The following is a 15,382-nucleotide window of genomic DNA, read 5'->3' as shown; positions in this document are numbered from 1 at the left end:
CATAGAAAATACAGTAAACACAAGTAAAAACGTTGTACTTTTCAGTTTATTGTTGACATAATGTCAACATTTAAAAACATGTTTGATAAAAATCTAACTGAATACTGAAGTTTAACAGCTGTTCATGTGTCATTTCACCATCTAATAAAGGGATGTGATGTCACTGCTGTGATGTCACACGTGTCAGATTCGTGTGACACAGACTGTGTGGGACACAAGCAGTTGAGACCACTGAGCAGGTGGTGGGACAGGCAAGACTTGGACAGGAGTGACACAAGTGAGACAGGTAACCCACAGGTGGTAAGACAGGTTGTGAGGCAGGGAATGACAGTGTTTAGAGAGGTGGAACCAGTTGTGAGACAGGTGGTGAGGCAGTCTGTGTGTCAGGGTTTGATCAGCCAATCACAGTGAGGATTCACTCGGTAAACGTCCAACAACAAACAGTCTGGATGGAGACGACGCTCATCTGAGAGGCAGACAGAGAGAGAGACAGGTATTTTAAAAACATGATTAAAACAAAACCTGTACAGTCATTGTTTCTATGATGTTTATAAGATGTTCATAATATTTTTATAAGATATTTCTATGATGTTTATAAGATGTTTCTATTATGTTTTTAAGTTGTTTATAAGATGTTTCTATGATGTTTCAAGGATCTTTTCATGATGTTTTGATGATGTTTTTATAAGATGTTTAGAAGATGTTTTTATGATGTTTCTATTATGTTTATAAGACTTTTATAAGATGTTTATAAGATGTTTCTCTAATGTTTATAAAATGTTTACAAGATTTTTATAAGATGTTCATGATGTGTATAAAATGTTTCTATGATGCTTATAAGACTTTTAGAGATGTTTATAAGATGTTTCTGTGATGTTTGAGATGTTTCCAAGATTTTTCTATGATGCTTATAAGACTTTTCTAAGATGTTTATAAGATTTTTCCAAGATTTTTCTACGATGTTAATAAGATGTTTATAAGATTTTTCTGTATAATCAGACTTACTGATGTTTCCTCCAACTTCATACAAACGCTGAACAGGACTGCTGGTAGAGAGACATTCACACAGACATAGAGAGAGAAACAACACAATGATAGATTATCAGTCATATTGATCATTCAGTTTTTTTGGATAATTAATGGAATAGTGTGTGTGTGAGTGTTACCTGTTGTCGCACTCAAAGCGGGCAGTGACGTCTTTGGCTCTTGTCTGTCCATCAAGCTGTATCGCCATGGAGACCTTGGTGTGCAGGGGGGCATGAACTCTGATCACACCTTCAGACAGCTCTGTGATCTGCACACACACACACACACACACATGCATGCATGCACGCACGCACGCACGCACGCACGCACGCACGCACGCACGCACACACACACACACACACACACACACACACAGTGGTGTGGTGTTACATTGATGACATCAGAGCACAAACAGGTGAACTCTTAATTTAAAATGAACATAATAATGTGACAGTTGGGTAGGGGCTGTGGTGTGTTGACTCCAGGCTGTGATAACTGGTTTTTGGGATGTAGAACGTCATGAGAGTCAGAGTCATGGAGAGGAGCTAGAATCTCCTCCAAAGTTGCCCCGGGTGAAAGGAGTTTCCCCCAGAGAACAAGAGGGTCACCTCCATAAGACTAAGGGCTGCTGAAAGGAAGTTGGTGGGTGCTTTCCATTCTGTTAATTTGGCTTCCGGCCTTCCTCTCTCCCCTATCCTCCGGCCCGTGACCCAGAAACTGATCAATCATCAAGGATGTTCTGATCACTTAAATGAGTCTCGGAGGAGATGAGGAGGCTCCATATATATATGTCTCACACAGTTCTCTGGTCTCTGTCTCACCTGGTTTCTGTCATTCTTGTCATTCTTCTTCCTCAACAGTCTTTTCGTCAGGCCGAGCTGTTTCTGATTGGACGCCTGGTTCATCTGTCTCACCTGAGAAAGCAGGAAGCTGGGGACCTACCAAATAAAACAGGAAGTGATGTCACAGACAGCTGAGACAGTGATGTCACTGAGGCTGTGCAGGTGTGTGTCCTCTGACTCACAGTCCACAGCAGGTCCTGGTGTGTGATCATCAGTCGGACCAGGTGAGCTCCACCCACCGCCTCCTCCATTTCCTCTCGTTGCTTGGCGACAGAGCACTTGTTGCCACGGTGACGGGAGGTGAACAGGTTTGGCGCCATTACCATGGAGACGTTGCACAGAGACATCCTGTTCTGGTCCTGACGAGAGACAACCTTACACAGGAAGACCAGCAGGGCCTGTAACCATGGAAATTTAAGGTAGAAGGAAGACACTCAGACATTTAAGGTGGAAGGAAGATACTCAAACATTTAAGGTGGAAAGAGGGGATGTTTTTCTGTCCTCTCAGAAGAGTTGCTCCTGTGACAACACCTGTGATATCACACAGTACATCACTGCAGTAAGATGAGAAATTCAACCACTGGAGGTCTCATTTTACTTTTCAGTTTCAAAGTTACTCAAAATTGAATCAAATCATAGACAGAATCTGATATCAAATATTCCGTGAGGTGGGTAGAGAAACAAGTACTCAAGTAGAAGTCGTAAATAGTCATCAAAATAACTACTTGAGTTAGAGTACAAAAGCATTTACTGAAGAAATAGTTGAGTAGCGAGTAACTTAAGGCACCCTACTGTCTTTTATTTGATGGATGTGACTGGAATGATTTCAGCCACAGATGGTCTTCCTCAGGTGAAGTAAAGAAGTGAACATACACCTGTATTTATTTGTGATGAAATGACAAGTCATCATCTCCTGGTTAGATAACCTGCCACAGATACACCAGGACAATATTCACAGTCTGTATCTCTCAAGTGTGATCACATAATATTACATTAATATCAAACTCTATTAAATCCACCAATAAGTAAAGATTTCCTTTAAATTACATTCTTTGCTTGCTGGCTCCTATATTATATTATGATTCGGCAAATGAATAAGCAAATCATGTGCATAATAGAGCATGTCTGTTAAAGTAAATCCAAAGAGTGTCAACATGTTACAGTGTCCTTAAACTTTGATCACTCCAGTATAAATGTCCCATGTCACAGATCAGGTGTGAGCCCCCCACATCCAGAGGCCTGTACTACGAAGCAGGTTCAACATACCCAGGATATCTTCTCACATCTGGCTTCACTGAGTCCAACAGCCACACCACGCTGAGTTTTCAACTCGGTAAGTCAACACAGGGCATATTTTATATACGGAAAGCAAACTGTAATACAGGTGCTATTAGATAACAGAGCGTTAGCAGACCTGGGACCAGCTGAACACCTGCCTCTTAACAGAATGGGCATAAATGCATATAATAATAAATAAATAAAAGTAGTGCGATGAATGTATCCACATGTAACCAAGTAGAAGTAATGATTTTTCTCTAAAGGTCTTGGTAGTTACACCTGTAACCTCAGTACTGAGAGTAACAGAGTGATGCTTTGAGCAGAAGTTGACTGGCAGGTTGAGACATGAACCTAATGATTAACTGATTGTGTTGTGAGTGTAAATGTTGTGATTTACTCTGAGTGTGTCTCTGTTAGCTTCAGGAAGCAACAACAACAGCAGCTGCAGAGCCTGAACCTGATGAACCACAGAGGAGATACCTGCAGAGACACACATCAATAATCCAGGTTAAACAGAGGATTTCATTCAGTCTGAATCACTACATTAATTCTTTCTCAGAGGCCTTCATTAGGGAGCAGAGTTTAGGGACTGTATGAGGGTTACTGGGGTGGGGTGGGCTTAAATTTACATTCATTAAATAATATCAGTATTATTGATATCTTATTTGACTCGAGCTTGAAACTGAAGACGAGCTGAAAGCCCTACCCCCCCCCCCCCCGCCAATAATTTGTGTATGGCCTATTAGTTGGAAATGATGGATTATTGGAACACTGTGCTACATGTAGTCCTCATGTTGTGGAGACAAAAGCCTTACACTTAGTGTGTGTGTGTGTGTGTGTGTGTGTGTATTTATACCCAGCACAGAGCGGTAGGTGGACAGGTGTGTGTGTGTCAGCAGAGGTGTTGGCAGCTCTCTGATGAAGAGCTTCAGCAGACCTGCAGCGTCCACCTGTCTGACTGCAGACCAGTCAAACCCTCCACAACACCTGTCTAACTCTCTACGCAGGTACTAAAGACACAGAGAGACAGACAGACAGATTGGTGCTCACTCATGTCCAACCCAATTTACTACTTACTGTCATCCTCTTTCAACTGTATCACATGTTCTTCATCAGTGAATTGAATTACAGAATAAAATCATATGAAATCATAAGAGCTATTGAGTTTGCATTTCAACAGATCCATCTCAATGACAACTGAGCAGACACCGTCCACTGATGAAGACTGTGTGAAAACGGTTGAAAAAAGCTTGTCAGTGGACGTTGGGCTTCAAACTAGATTTTGAAATCGGACCCCTCTAGAGATTATTAGCCTTTGGAACATTTATGCAGACTTGTGTTTCAGTAAGTAAACATGAAGCTCTAAAAACAAAGTGAAAGTGAAAATCTTTTGTCCTTTTTTTCTGTCCGTTAACTTTATTGTCATTTATTTGAAATAGGTGACATTGTGAAGTTGTAAAATTTTAGTTTCTACCAGACCTTTACCAAAAAGTTACTTATTTAAACACTGCAGCTCTTTGATATTCATTATTATCCCTCATTAAACTGCAGATGACATCTTGTGATGACGAGAGGTGTGTGTGTGTGTGTGTGTGTGTGTGTGTGTGTTACCTTCAGTCTAGCAGCTGATCCTGGCACTCTGAGAATCCCTTCAGTCTGCAGGCCGTTTTGCTCTAAAATACACAACAACTACACACACACACACACACACGTTTGTCTTACTTGTGAGGATCCTCATTGACATAGGCCCTAAGAGTCCAACATAGTCCTCATAAACATATCAATACAAGCCCACACACACAGACAGATTGTGTTCAGAATAAGCTTCAAATACAAGAACTGTCAAGGCGGCATGAAGACAAACTAAACGTGAACACAAACACGAGTCAAAGGGCAACTTAACACTCTCTGTTAGCTTGAACTTCTTCACAAATTAATCAGAATCAGAATCAGAAATACTTTATTGATCTCCAGGGGGAAATTACACAAACATGCACTCAAACCCTGACACATTATTTGGGGGGTCTAGAGGACAGAATTACTTCTGTTACAATAAACACTATCAAATGAGACCAGGATCAATAGATGGTGGACTCGGCCTTAATGGTGTGCATTCTACCAGGTGAGCAACCGGGACGCCCCATGATATCACATCACATTAAATTAAAGTAAACAACAATAAATACATTTGTTAAATGCAACATTTGTTTCCCAGATATGTAGGCATTTATGACAGTCAGATAAATGAACAGATAAATTGGCACCATATATGATGTCTACGCTACATTTATGATTTGTACATAAATGTAAATGTTTATGATATGTCCATGTATAAAAAGAGATTTTAAATGTATGCATTGTGTAGTTTAGTAATATATGTGACTGAATGTATGTGTATCACCGTTGTGTGGACATGTAGGGGACATGTAGGGGATATATATATATATATATATATATATATATAGGGGCATACATGTTTTTTATATATTATTTTTCCGTATCCTGTCTCACTCTCAGCTGATCAGAGGTCAGATTCACATTCTTCTGTAGGAACGTTAGAACCTTAGTTCTATCAGAGAACAGCTGCAGCTGCTCTGAGGTCAGTCTTTGGAGTTTTCTTACAGCAGCTGATCTGATCTAAATTAAACTTTAATAAATGTTGTCAGGTTCATGCTAACTGCTAACCACACACTGCATCACAGGAACGTTCAGCTGTTGGCGAGAAACTAACTTCACCAGCCAGTTGGTACAACATGGATGGCCTACAGACAAACAGTGGTGAAAAGTAACATTTACTCAAGTACAGTTTTGAGGCACTTGTACTTTACTTTTCTGCAACTTTCTACTTCTACTCCACCACATTTCAGAAGTGCTAAATTTGACAGCTTTATTTACTTTACTAATGAAGATTTTTTTCATACAAAACATGTAATGATGCATTTGAAAAATGTATATATAAAGTACAGTGTATATATATACATATACATCAAGAAACGACCTCCTACCTACCTACTTTCCTTCTCAACAGAAAAAGCTCTTTCTGTGAGCCCAACAACTCAGACAGACTGAGGGGGGGTGAGCGGCCCTCTACTTCATAGCCGTGCTTTGTTTTCTTCTTCTTCTTCTTCTTCTTCTTCTTGTTATTCTTCGTGGGCGTGCTGTCACTGCTGTGCCCTGAGCAGATGACCATCCCTGAGGCTTATTACGTAATACGTCTCACGGAAGTAAGACACGACAAGCGAAGGGAGCATTCAGAGCAGTCTGCAGACTGAGCTTTCGGCTCACAGGGATTACTTTTACATACGTTTTCCTCATTATTTGGCAACTTTGGTAATGTTTAATAGGAATATCCAACATTGTAACTCTATGTTTAAGACAGCAAATAAGGAAAAGCATAATAGATCCTCTGTATTTTTACATTGTGCTATTATTATTTCTAACTAAAGGATCAGAATACTTATCACCACATACAGACAGACAGATTCTTTACCTTCTGGAAGACGACAGGAACTTTCACTCCAGGAAACTTCTTCCTGTCGTTATCCAACAGCGAGTTCAGAGGAACACCGAACACACCGCTGTCTGATCGACAGACAGACAGGCAGACAGACAGACAGACAGAGACAGACAGTATTTATATTATATGTATTTGTTAGGACAGGATTATCTATTTAGTTTTCTCTTTGTGAAACGGAATTATTCAGTAACATGTAACTTGGCTTTGGCAATAATCTAACTGTAACATTCATGCCAATAAAATGTATTTGAATTTGACCGACAGATAAAAACCTCATATTAACCAACAAGTTGACAGAACTGTCAACTTTCTAAATGTTGTGTTTTGAGTCCTAAATGAGTCATTAGGCTGTGAGACAGACGTTTTAAACAGATGAACAATTTACAGTCTGAGCATTTTCAAACCTGTTTGTGTTGTTCAGTCTGGAATCAGACTGGTTGGTTGGTACGATGTGTTTGTTACGATCTGAACACAGAATCGAACTCGAATTAAAACTAGTTTGACCACATTTTCAAACCCCCAGTTTGTCACAAACCGGCTCAAAGAATGTGACAACTCCATGCTAGATATTTACTTTGTACTCACTTTTTAAAAGTTTATTGCATATAGTTTATTAAAGGTAAACGTAAAATAGTGAATAACTGAAAAACCAAATACTAAGCACCACCAAGGTGCTGCTGCAACAGGATGGAGCGAGAGAGAGAGAGCTGAACAAAGCTGAGCAAAAGGGCCTGTCTGTATGGATTCAGCCCACTTCAGCACAGGTGCCTGCCAATCAGATGATCAGAGGGGTAAACAGGAAACACCAAAAAAAACAAAACAAGGATGTAACACTCCCCCCCATAAAGAGGCGCTTAAATGTGGCATTATTCGTACACAGTTGACATCAGCTATCACGTCCACGAAGAGGAGGGACGCCTCATCCACCCATTCAGTCTTAAGTTATTCGCCCGCTCTGCTCAGGACTACTAATACTAAGTTTTTGGAGGTTGTTCTGTATGTTTTGCAGAAAGTGCTTTTTAGGTTTATTGTCCAATCAGCTGCCTTCTCTGTCTGACATCTCATTGGTTTAAACTGTGACCCCTCAGCTGTGTGTTGTCTCGTCTCAAACCTGCATTCAAACATGATGTAAAAATGAAGCGCACCCCGGGTCCGGCGGCGTGGCGGGCGGGTGCGTTTGGTTTGGATGCCCAGAGCGAGCAGGAAGGTGGAGAGCTCGATGTGAGAGATGAAGCCGAGGCGGGTGAGATCACATGATGACAGGTCGTTTGCTGAGCTGACACCCTGAGAGGGATCGACAGGTACAAACTACACACATACACACACACACACACACACACACACACACACACACATTTTTATACATTAATATATATCCTGTTTTACGTAACAGTTAATTTCATCACCAAAAACTACATGAAAAATATCTGCATATAAATCTAATATTTTCATGACAAGACTAAAACTAAATAAGAAATAACCTTTAAAAACCGGTAATAAGAACACATTCTGTTACTTTCAGTAACGTTGGGTCTCTGTCAGTAATAACATCTGATGATTTATAATCATCTCCATTTATCTACAATCCATGAAAAGTTTGACAGCTGAGACATGAAAACATGCAGCAGCACGCTGACATAACTTTATCTGGTACTGTGGATATAACGTTAATGTTACTTTCAGTCGGCCATCTTTCATGTTGCTATCGAGCCAGTTCCAGGATTAATGTTGACAGTCAAACATCAAAATCTTCCTCCAGATGATCACTAAAGAAATATCACTACGTCATTCTCTCAAGATAAACTCAGACAGTGAACAGCGTTTTAGTGAATCAGCTTCTGAATGAACAACTAGCTGCTAATGCTAATGCTAGGTGAGCAGGAATGGCAGACAGAGAGCAGTTGAAAGTTTATAATGAGAACTGGATTTATTGAGGAGAGTCGGTCTGTTGTATCATAACTGTTGACTAAAACAAAAATCAAATGACTAAAATTTGACTAAAACTAATAAATGTTCTCATCGAAAGACTAAAACTAAATCAAAATCAGAAGCCAAAATAAACACTGATACATAAAACCAACTGACAGCCTATTCAGCTGAAGTGTTTTTAGCCGCTGTTCCTCTCACGTTCACTAGATGCTGCTGTGATCAAACTCTGACTGTATTGAAGTGAATGTGAAAAGAGACAGTGATGTCATTCTATCTGCCGTCACTTTCGGTTCTATCTGAACATTCAGAACAAGATCTCAACAACTGCTGGACAGATTGACGTGACATTTACTTATTTACTAATATTCCTGCTCCCTAGAAGATAAACCCTGGTGAGTCTGATGAACCACCATCAGAACAAAAAGTCAACTTTGGACAGGAGGTAAAATAAAGTTGACATGTGTGTTGTTTGCCGAATATGTTGTGTTGTTGTGTTGAGTAAAAATGGATAAAAATTATGAGTCCAGGTGAGAAGCAACTTCAGGTAAATGGTTTGTAATCACAGTGTCGGGAAGGAGCCATGTACCTGCCTTTAACACACAGCTCATGGAGGATATTAAAATACTTACCTTAAACCTTATTAGAGCAATATGATTCAGAAGTTGCACTTCTTCTTAGAGTCATAACTCAGTCAGATCTGAAGTCACAGACATCAAACTCATGTCGAATCATTCAGAGTGGTGTCCACTGAATGATTCAACATGATCATTATCTCTCACGTCCATCAGAATAAACCTCCAGAAATCCACTCAGACATCAGAGGAGAAAGACGCTGCAGAACCTGCCTGAGAATCCTCTTATTTTTAAGTTTCCTTCAGTGTCTCAGTGATCAGTGATAGTTGTCTGTCCATGAGGACACTGCAGACAGGAGCTGCTAACAGCTGATTCAGCTGCTGTGATGGAGACCATGTGACTACATGTGAACAAATACATGCTAAAACAACAGAACTCAAGTTGTAGCACACAGCTAACTTAAATGTACAACAGAGCGCCACAGGAAATCATTCCTGCCTGTGGCCATCAAACTGTTCAACTCCTCCCTCTAAGTGTCAGACACTCACGAAGAGACTGGAAATCTGGACCTACTTCACCTGTTCATATACTACCTCACTATTTATTCTTAAATGTTTAAGTGCAATACATATATAGTCATACACAACAGTGCAATATATACATACATATATATATATACACATACATTTTTATTGTATATATTTCTTACTTATTTTTCACTTAAATACTGTAAAAATATATATTTTTTCTATTTCTTATTTTTATACTTTGTACATACTTTTAGCTGTAAATTATGCTACTTTCTACTCTTGAATGGGAGCACCGGTACTGTACAATTTCCCCCTGGGGATCAATAAAGTATTTCTGATTCTGATTCTGATTCTGGCAACTCCATGGCAACATTATACTTCCTTTTTACATCCCCCAAAGATTTATGGGAACTGTAGTTTCAAAGCATAGAACATAGTGATTATCATTCGCATTATCCCCCAAATAGAGGAAGACTAATAAGAGTTATTAGTGTTGTGTCAGACTGTGGAAGCTGAGTTAACAGACTGTTTATATAGTTTCAGTAGCAGAGGGTCAGAGGTCAGACTCACCGGCAGGTCACCACTGTCGTCTCCTTGGAAACGCAGGCAGTCCCAACAAGTCCCACCCCGTTTGTGCTCAGCCACGCCCTCTGAATACGGAGAGTCCCGCAGCAGCCAATCAGCTTGTCTCCACTGACTGACAGGCGGGGAGGGTGTGTGTGTCAGGGAGTCAGTGTGTGTCGGACAGTGTGTGTTTGTGGAAGAGTGTGTGTGTGAGGGACAGTGTGTGTTTGTTGGGGATGACGGGTGTTCAAGTAGTTGATCCTCAAAAAGAAACGTAGGAAGAGTTGGTCGAACTGGAAACAGACAAACAGTTCCTTATTTCCACATCCAGCAGTTACAGAGCAGCACGATCCTTCAGGTTGAGTCTTGTTTGGGTCAGAACTGTGTTAAGGACCTGTTGGAGGACCACTAGATCCTCCTAAAGTAGAGAACAACCTGAACCACTAGAACCCCATAAAGGACCACTAAAACTGCCTTAAGGACCACCAGGACCTCCTACAGGACAGTTAGAAACACTTCTAGGAATACTACCTACAGGGCCACTACAACCCCCAAGACCAACGAAAAGACCCCCCTGAAGCAACACTACAACCAATTACCATGACAACATCCTAGACGACACACACTCAATTGCCATAAGAACCTAATGAACCACTAGAACCTGCAGACAGACAGTTACCTCTGTGAGTGTTTCGGCGGATGGTTTTGGTGGTGGTGTTGTATCGACCCGGTAGTGACTCGGCGCGGTGAGAGGAAGGGGAGGGGCATCTTTCTGCTGAGTCATCGTCAGGCTGGAACAGTGTGTGAAAGAGAGAGAGAGAGAGAGAGAGAGAAAACGCTGAGCCATGACAGTCTGGTTCAACTTGTCCTACATTTCCCAGAATTCATTACACACACCAGGACACTGACTTCATGTCTTTGTTCTAGTAATACAACCTTTTTGGAAATGTCTGACTTACACACAAATATACATGTATGTATATATATATATCTGTGTGTACTGTATGTATAAGTATGTGTGTTTCCCACCTCAGTGAAGATTTCGCGGACATCTCTGATTGGCTGCCTGTTTCTCATCTTCAGCGTCTCGTTGTAGTTGTCCAGCCTCTTCCTCACAGTGGCAGCTTGTTGCCGTGTCAATGTGGACAGCAACGCCTCGGCTGGCGGCGGCGAGGCCTCCTCTGACAATGAGCCCGTCACCAGGGACGATAACCCTGCCTCCGTCAGCCACGCCTCCTCCAGTTCCACCTCTGCAGGTAAACAAAGACGGGTAGATGTCAGACAGAAAGACAATGTCTCACTCTGCTGTCAGTTTGACTTACCGTCCATACTCTTTCTTTCCTCTTCTTCTTCCTCTTCTTCTCCCTCCTTCTCCTCCTCAATACTCTGCACTTCTCTCCAGTAGGTTTCCATGGTAACGTGGCGGGAGACAGAGGTCACTGTCTGAGGAGGCGGGGGGGGGGCGGATGAGGTGGGGAGGGAGGTAGTAGGTGGAGACGACAACATCCTGTAGAGACAGACAGAGGGAATGGATCCTGTCAGCCAATCAAAGATGTATAATCTGTAATGTGAGAGTGAAGCGTAAAATCTCTGACTGCAGGTTTAAGTTTTATTTGAGTATTTAAGCTCGAGTTGAAGTTCACATGAGCACACTTTCAGTGATATTCTTCACTGTTTGCCAGTAACCTGCTCAAAATTCTACTTTTTATTTGGATTTACCTGATCTTAGATTTTACTGCTCTTTCATTATATTCAAGATTAAAATTTCGTTTCATTCATATTAACAGACTTTTATATTATTTTGGATTTCTTAAGCTTTGTATTTTTTAAAAAAGGTCAAATTTAACTTTAGTTTAGTGTAACAATGTTTGATTTTAATTGAGTTTAATTAAATTTAAATTAATTTCCTAACTTGAACATTAAGGACATTGTTTAGTTGAGTGTAGCTAATTTATATTTTATTTTCGTTTACTTAAAATGTTATTAACTTAACTTTGCCTTTCCTTTACATTAAGATTAAGATTTAGTCTAGTTTTCCTTTAGTTTAAGGTTAAACCTGCATTCATAGATGTTTTTTTCCACTGATCAGCTTCGTCAACAGTCTGTAAACACATCTGACAAATCAACAGTTTATTCAGACGTTGGATTCTAACAGCTGCTGGAAGCTCGCAGACTGAACCAGACAGAAAAATCAAAAGTACAGATCCAACATTTTCATACCAGGACACCTCAGACTGAATCATCTTTCTCTCAAATATCTAACAGCAGTCAAACACTGAAGATGTCAAACCTTAACTTCATTAAGGTGTGAAATCTGAATTTTGAAGTTCTTGTGGTTGTTGGAGGGACAAAGCTGAGCTGAGATTAAATATTGATAATGTGTGTGTGTGAAAGGAAGTCAGCCTCTACCAGTGTATTGATTAGTGTGTGGGTGTGTGTGTGTGTGTGTGTGTGTGTGTGTGTGTGTGTGTTGGGGGGAACCTAATGGTTTTGGTTCCCAGGGGAGGACAGAGTGGGGTACGCAGGCTAACGCTAGCTGCTTATGTGTGTCCATTAGGAGGAAATGGATGGTGTTGGCCAATCAGAGCATCAGAGATAAGTGTTTTCACTCAGGTCCTCAGACAGTAATCTGACCTGGTTATTCTGCAGAGCGAGACGTTAAATCCTCTGAAAACCACACGGAATTCTGCAGGTTTGACTCCAGTTTAATTTAACTCGCTGATTTGTTGGAGCTCAGAGCTGCACAACATTTAGTTTGGACTTTTACTTCACTTAAGATACATTTTTATTTCATTTGGGTTTAACTTAAACTTGAGTTTGAGTTTATTTTGGATCTTAGTGGGATTTAGATGTTTAATTTTCTTAATGAATTGTCCCAAGTCTGGTCCAGGTCTGTCAAAGTATCTGATTTAAATCTATTCTAATTCCATGATCCAAATCCAGTCTGGAGCTGCTGTCAAAGTGGTTTATCTGGTCCAGATTTAGTCTGTAGCTGTTATTCCAATTCTCTCGATTCTGGACCAGATTTAAACCAGATACTTTGATTAATGGATCCAGACTGGACTTCATCCAGCTCACTTAAAAACACTTAGTGAAAACACAGACCCTGAGGAGATGTTGATGTCAGAGTCTAAACCAACCAACCAGTGAAGTGACAAATCAGACTGTACCAAGTGACCACCACATCACGAGGGGGGTGGGAGGGTTCTAGAAAATATTCATTTTTTGATGTTTTTGTTTTGGTTAATTGTTAAAAGACACAAAGACAACGAGACAAGATCCACCTCCAAGAGCATCAGAGACCCCACCAGGTCCGGGAACATCTTCATCCCTCAAACATGCATACCTGTCTACAACCTGTACTCATGTATATACATTTTACTGGTACTCACCAGGCTACCACAGTACTACATTTCACTTTATATTTCATTTGATATTATATTTTAGCTGCTGCACTGTATGTCATAGATTCTAATTATATTTTTATTATCTTCACATACAGTATATCTGTAAGAGCAGTTAGAAGGAGCCTGACATCTATCAACCGTAACTGTTCATGACAATAAATAACTTAAATTTAAACTGATAGATGAAGTTTGCTTTTAGTTGTTGGTGTCTTTGTTTCAGACATTATATATCTATGTCTGTTTTTTTGACATCTTGTATGGGCCCAGAACTGATCTGGACTTGGAACCAGACTCAACTTACGAACCTCTGAAACACCAGCAGTCAGTGTGAAATCTGTTTCTGATCTGTCTTTCTGTTCACAGCTTAAACAATTAATCAACTAATCAGTTAGTCAATAGACTGATCTGGTTTAAATCAGGTCCTCAGACTCTGACTTACTCAGACTCAGACTCTGACTGACTCTGACTTACTCAGACTCTGGCTCAGACTCAGACTGACTCCTGGACCCTTTACCTCTCTTCTCATCAGTATCATCAGTGAAGTATCAGAGTTATCAATACGTTATCAATACATTATCAATACGTTATCAATATGTTATTAATACGTTATCAATATGTTATCAACATGTTGTCAATATGTTATCAGTGATCAATAGAGACGTAAAGAGAGGAAACAAACTCACCTCCGATCAGCCCGGCTGCTGGTCTTCTGAGTGGAGAGACAGAGGAGGGAGGGAGGAGGAGATGGGAGGGGCCAGAGAGAGAGAGGGGAGGGGTAGAGGGGAGGCTACCAGTTTAGACCAGCAGCTGGACACCAGCTCAGACGGAGAATTTTGGAGGAACACTCCATCAGCTGTTTGTCCTACAGGAAACCACCACATGTTAGCTTAGCTTAGCACAGAGACTGGAATCAGAGTGAGACATGTTGGAGACCTGATAAATGAATGAAGATGAATGAAGCAGTTATTAATAAAATAAAATGTGTCAAACTAAATTAAAAACATCTTTGCTTGACTGCTTGATCAGTCAACTGACATCAAATGTATACTTATCAAAATCCTTTATAACTGTGGACCAAATATTTACCTCAAAAACTGAATGAGGACATCAGGTTTAAGATTATTTTTTGGGGCATTTGCCTTTAATGGATAGTAACAGACGAGAGAGACAGAGAGGGGATGACATGCAGAGCCCGGGCCAGACTTGAACCCAGGCTACTACTGTAAGGACTAAGCCTTTGTACATGGGACACCCGCTCTAGCAGGTGAGCTACCAGGGCACCCCATCATCAGGTCATTTTCATGAAGAAGCAACGTGTCAGTAACAGCAGCTGTTCTGTAATCAGTCCAATAATTTGTCATCTATTAGACATTAGTAATAATAATCATCTTTATTTATAGAGCACCTTTCTAAACCCATGTTACAAAGTGTTTCACACAAGGCGATGACTTCACAACAAGCAGATCATAAAAACAGATATAGGACATTATATTGTGGACATTATATTATTGACTATATATAGGACTTCACAGATGCAGGACATAATATTATTGTACATTATATATAGGTATATTGTGAACATTATATTGTGGGACATTATATTGTGGACATGATATTGTGGGACATTATATTGTGGACATGATATTGTGGGACATTATATTGTGGACATTATATTGTGGGTCATTATATTGTGGGACATTATAATGTGGACATGAT

The 15,382-nt window shown here is 40.3% G+C and overlaps 1 protein-coding gene across 1 annotated transcript; it reads right to left on the bottom strand.

Annotated features, from left to right (window-relative positions):
* Positions 1-383: 383 nt before the first annotated feature.
* arhgap28 (Rho GTPase activating protein 28) lies at positions 384-11,765 on the bottom strand. The gene is made up of 14 exons (XM_070928474.1): positions 11,582-11,765; positions 11,289-11,509; positions 10,939-11,050; positions 10,266-10,552; positions 7,809-7,971; positions 6,637-6,728; positions 4,758-4,835; positions 4,003-4,156; positions 3,544-3,626; positions 2,051-2,266; positions 1,848-1,964; positions 1,167-1,294; positions 1,006-1,043; positions 384-466 (listed from the first exon to the last, which is right to left on the bottom strand). Exons 1-14 carry the CDS (start codon positions 11,763-11,765, stop codon positions 384-386), a joined length of 1,956 nt encoding a protein of 651 aa, XP_070784575.1.
* Between the last annotated feature and the right edge of the window lie 3,617 nt (positions 11,766-15,382).

This window comes from Enoplosus armatus, chromosome 21 (genome assembly GCF_043641665.1).
Source record: "Enoplosus armatus isolate fEnoArm2 chromosome 21, fEnoArm2.hap1, whole genome shotgun sequence".
NCBI lineage: Eukaryota > Metazoa > Chordata > Actinopteri > Centrarchiformes > Enoplosidae > Enoplosus > Enoplosus armatus.
This window is presented reverse-complemented; position numbering and strand designations above follow the sequence as displayed.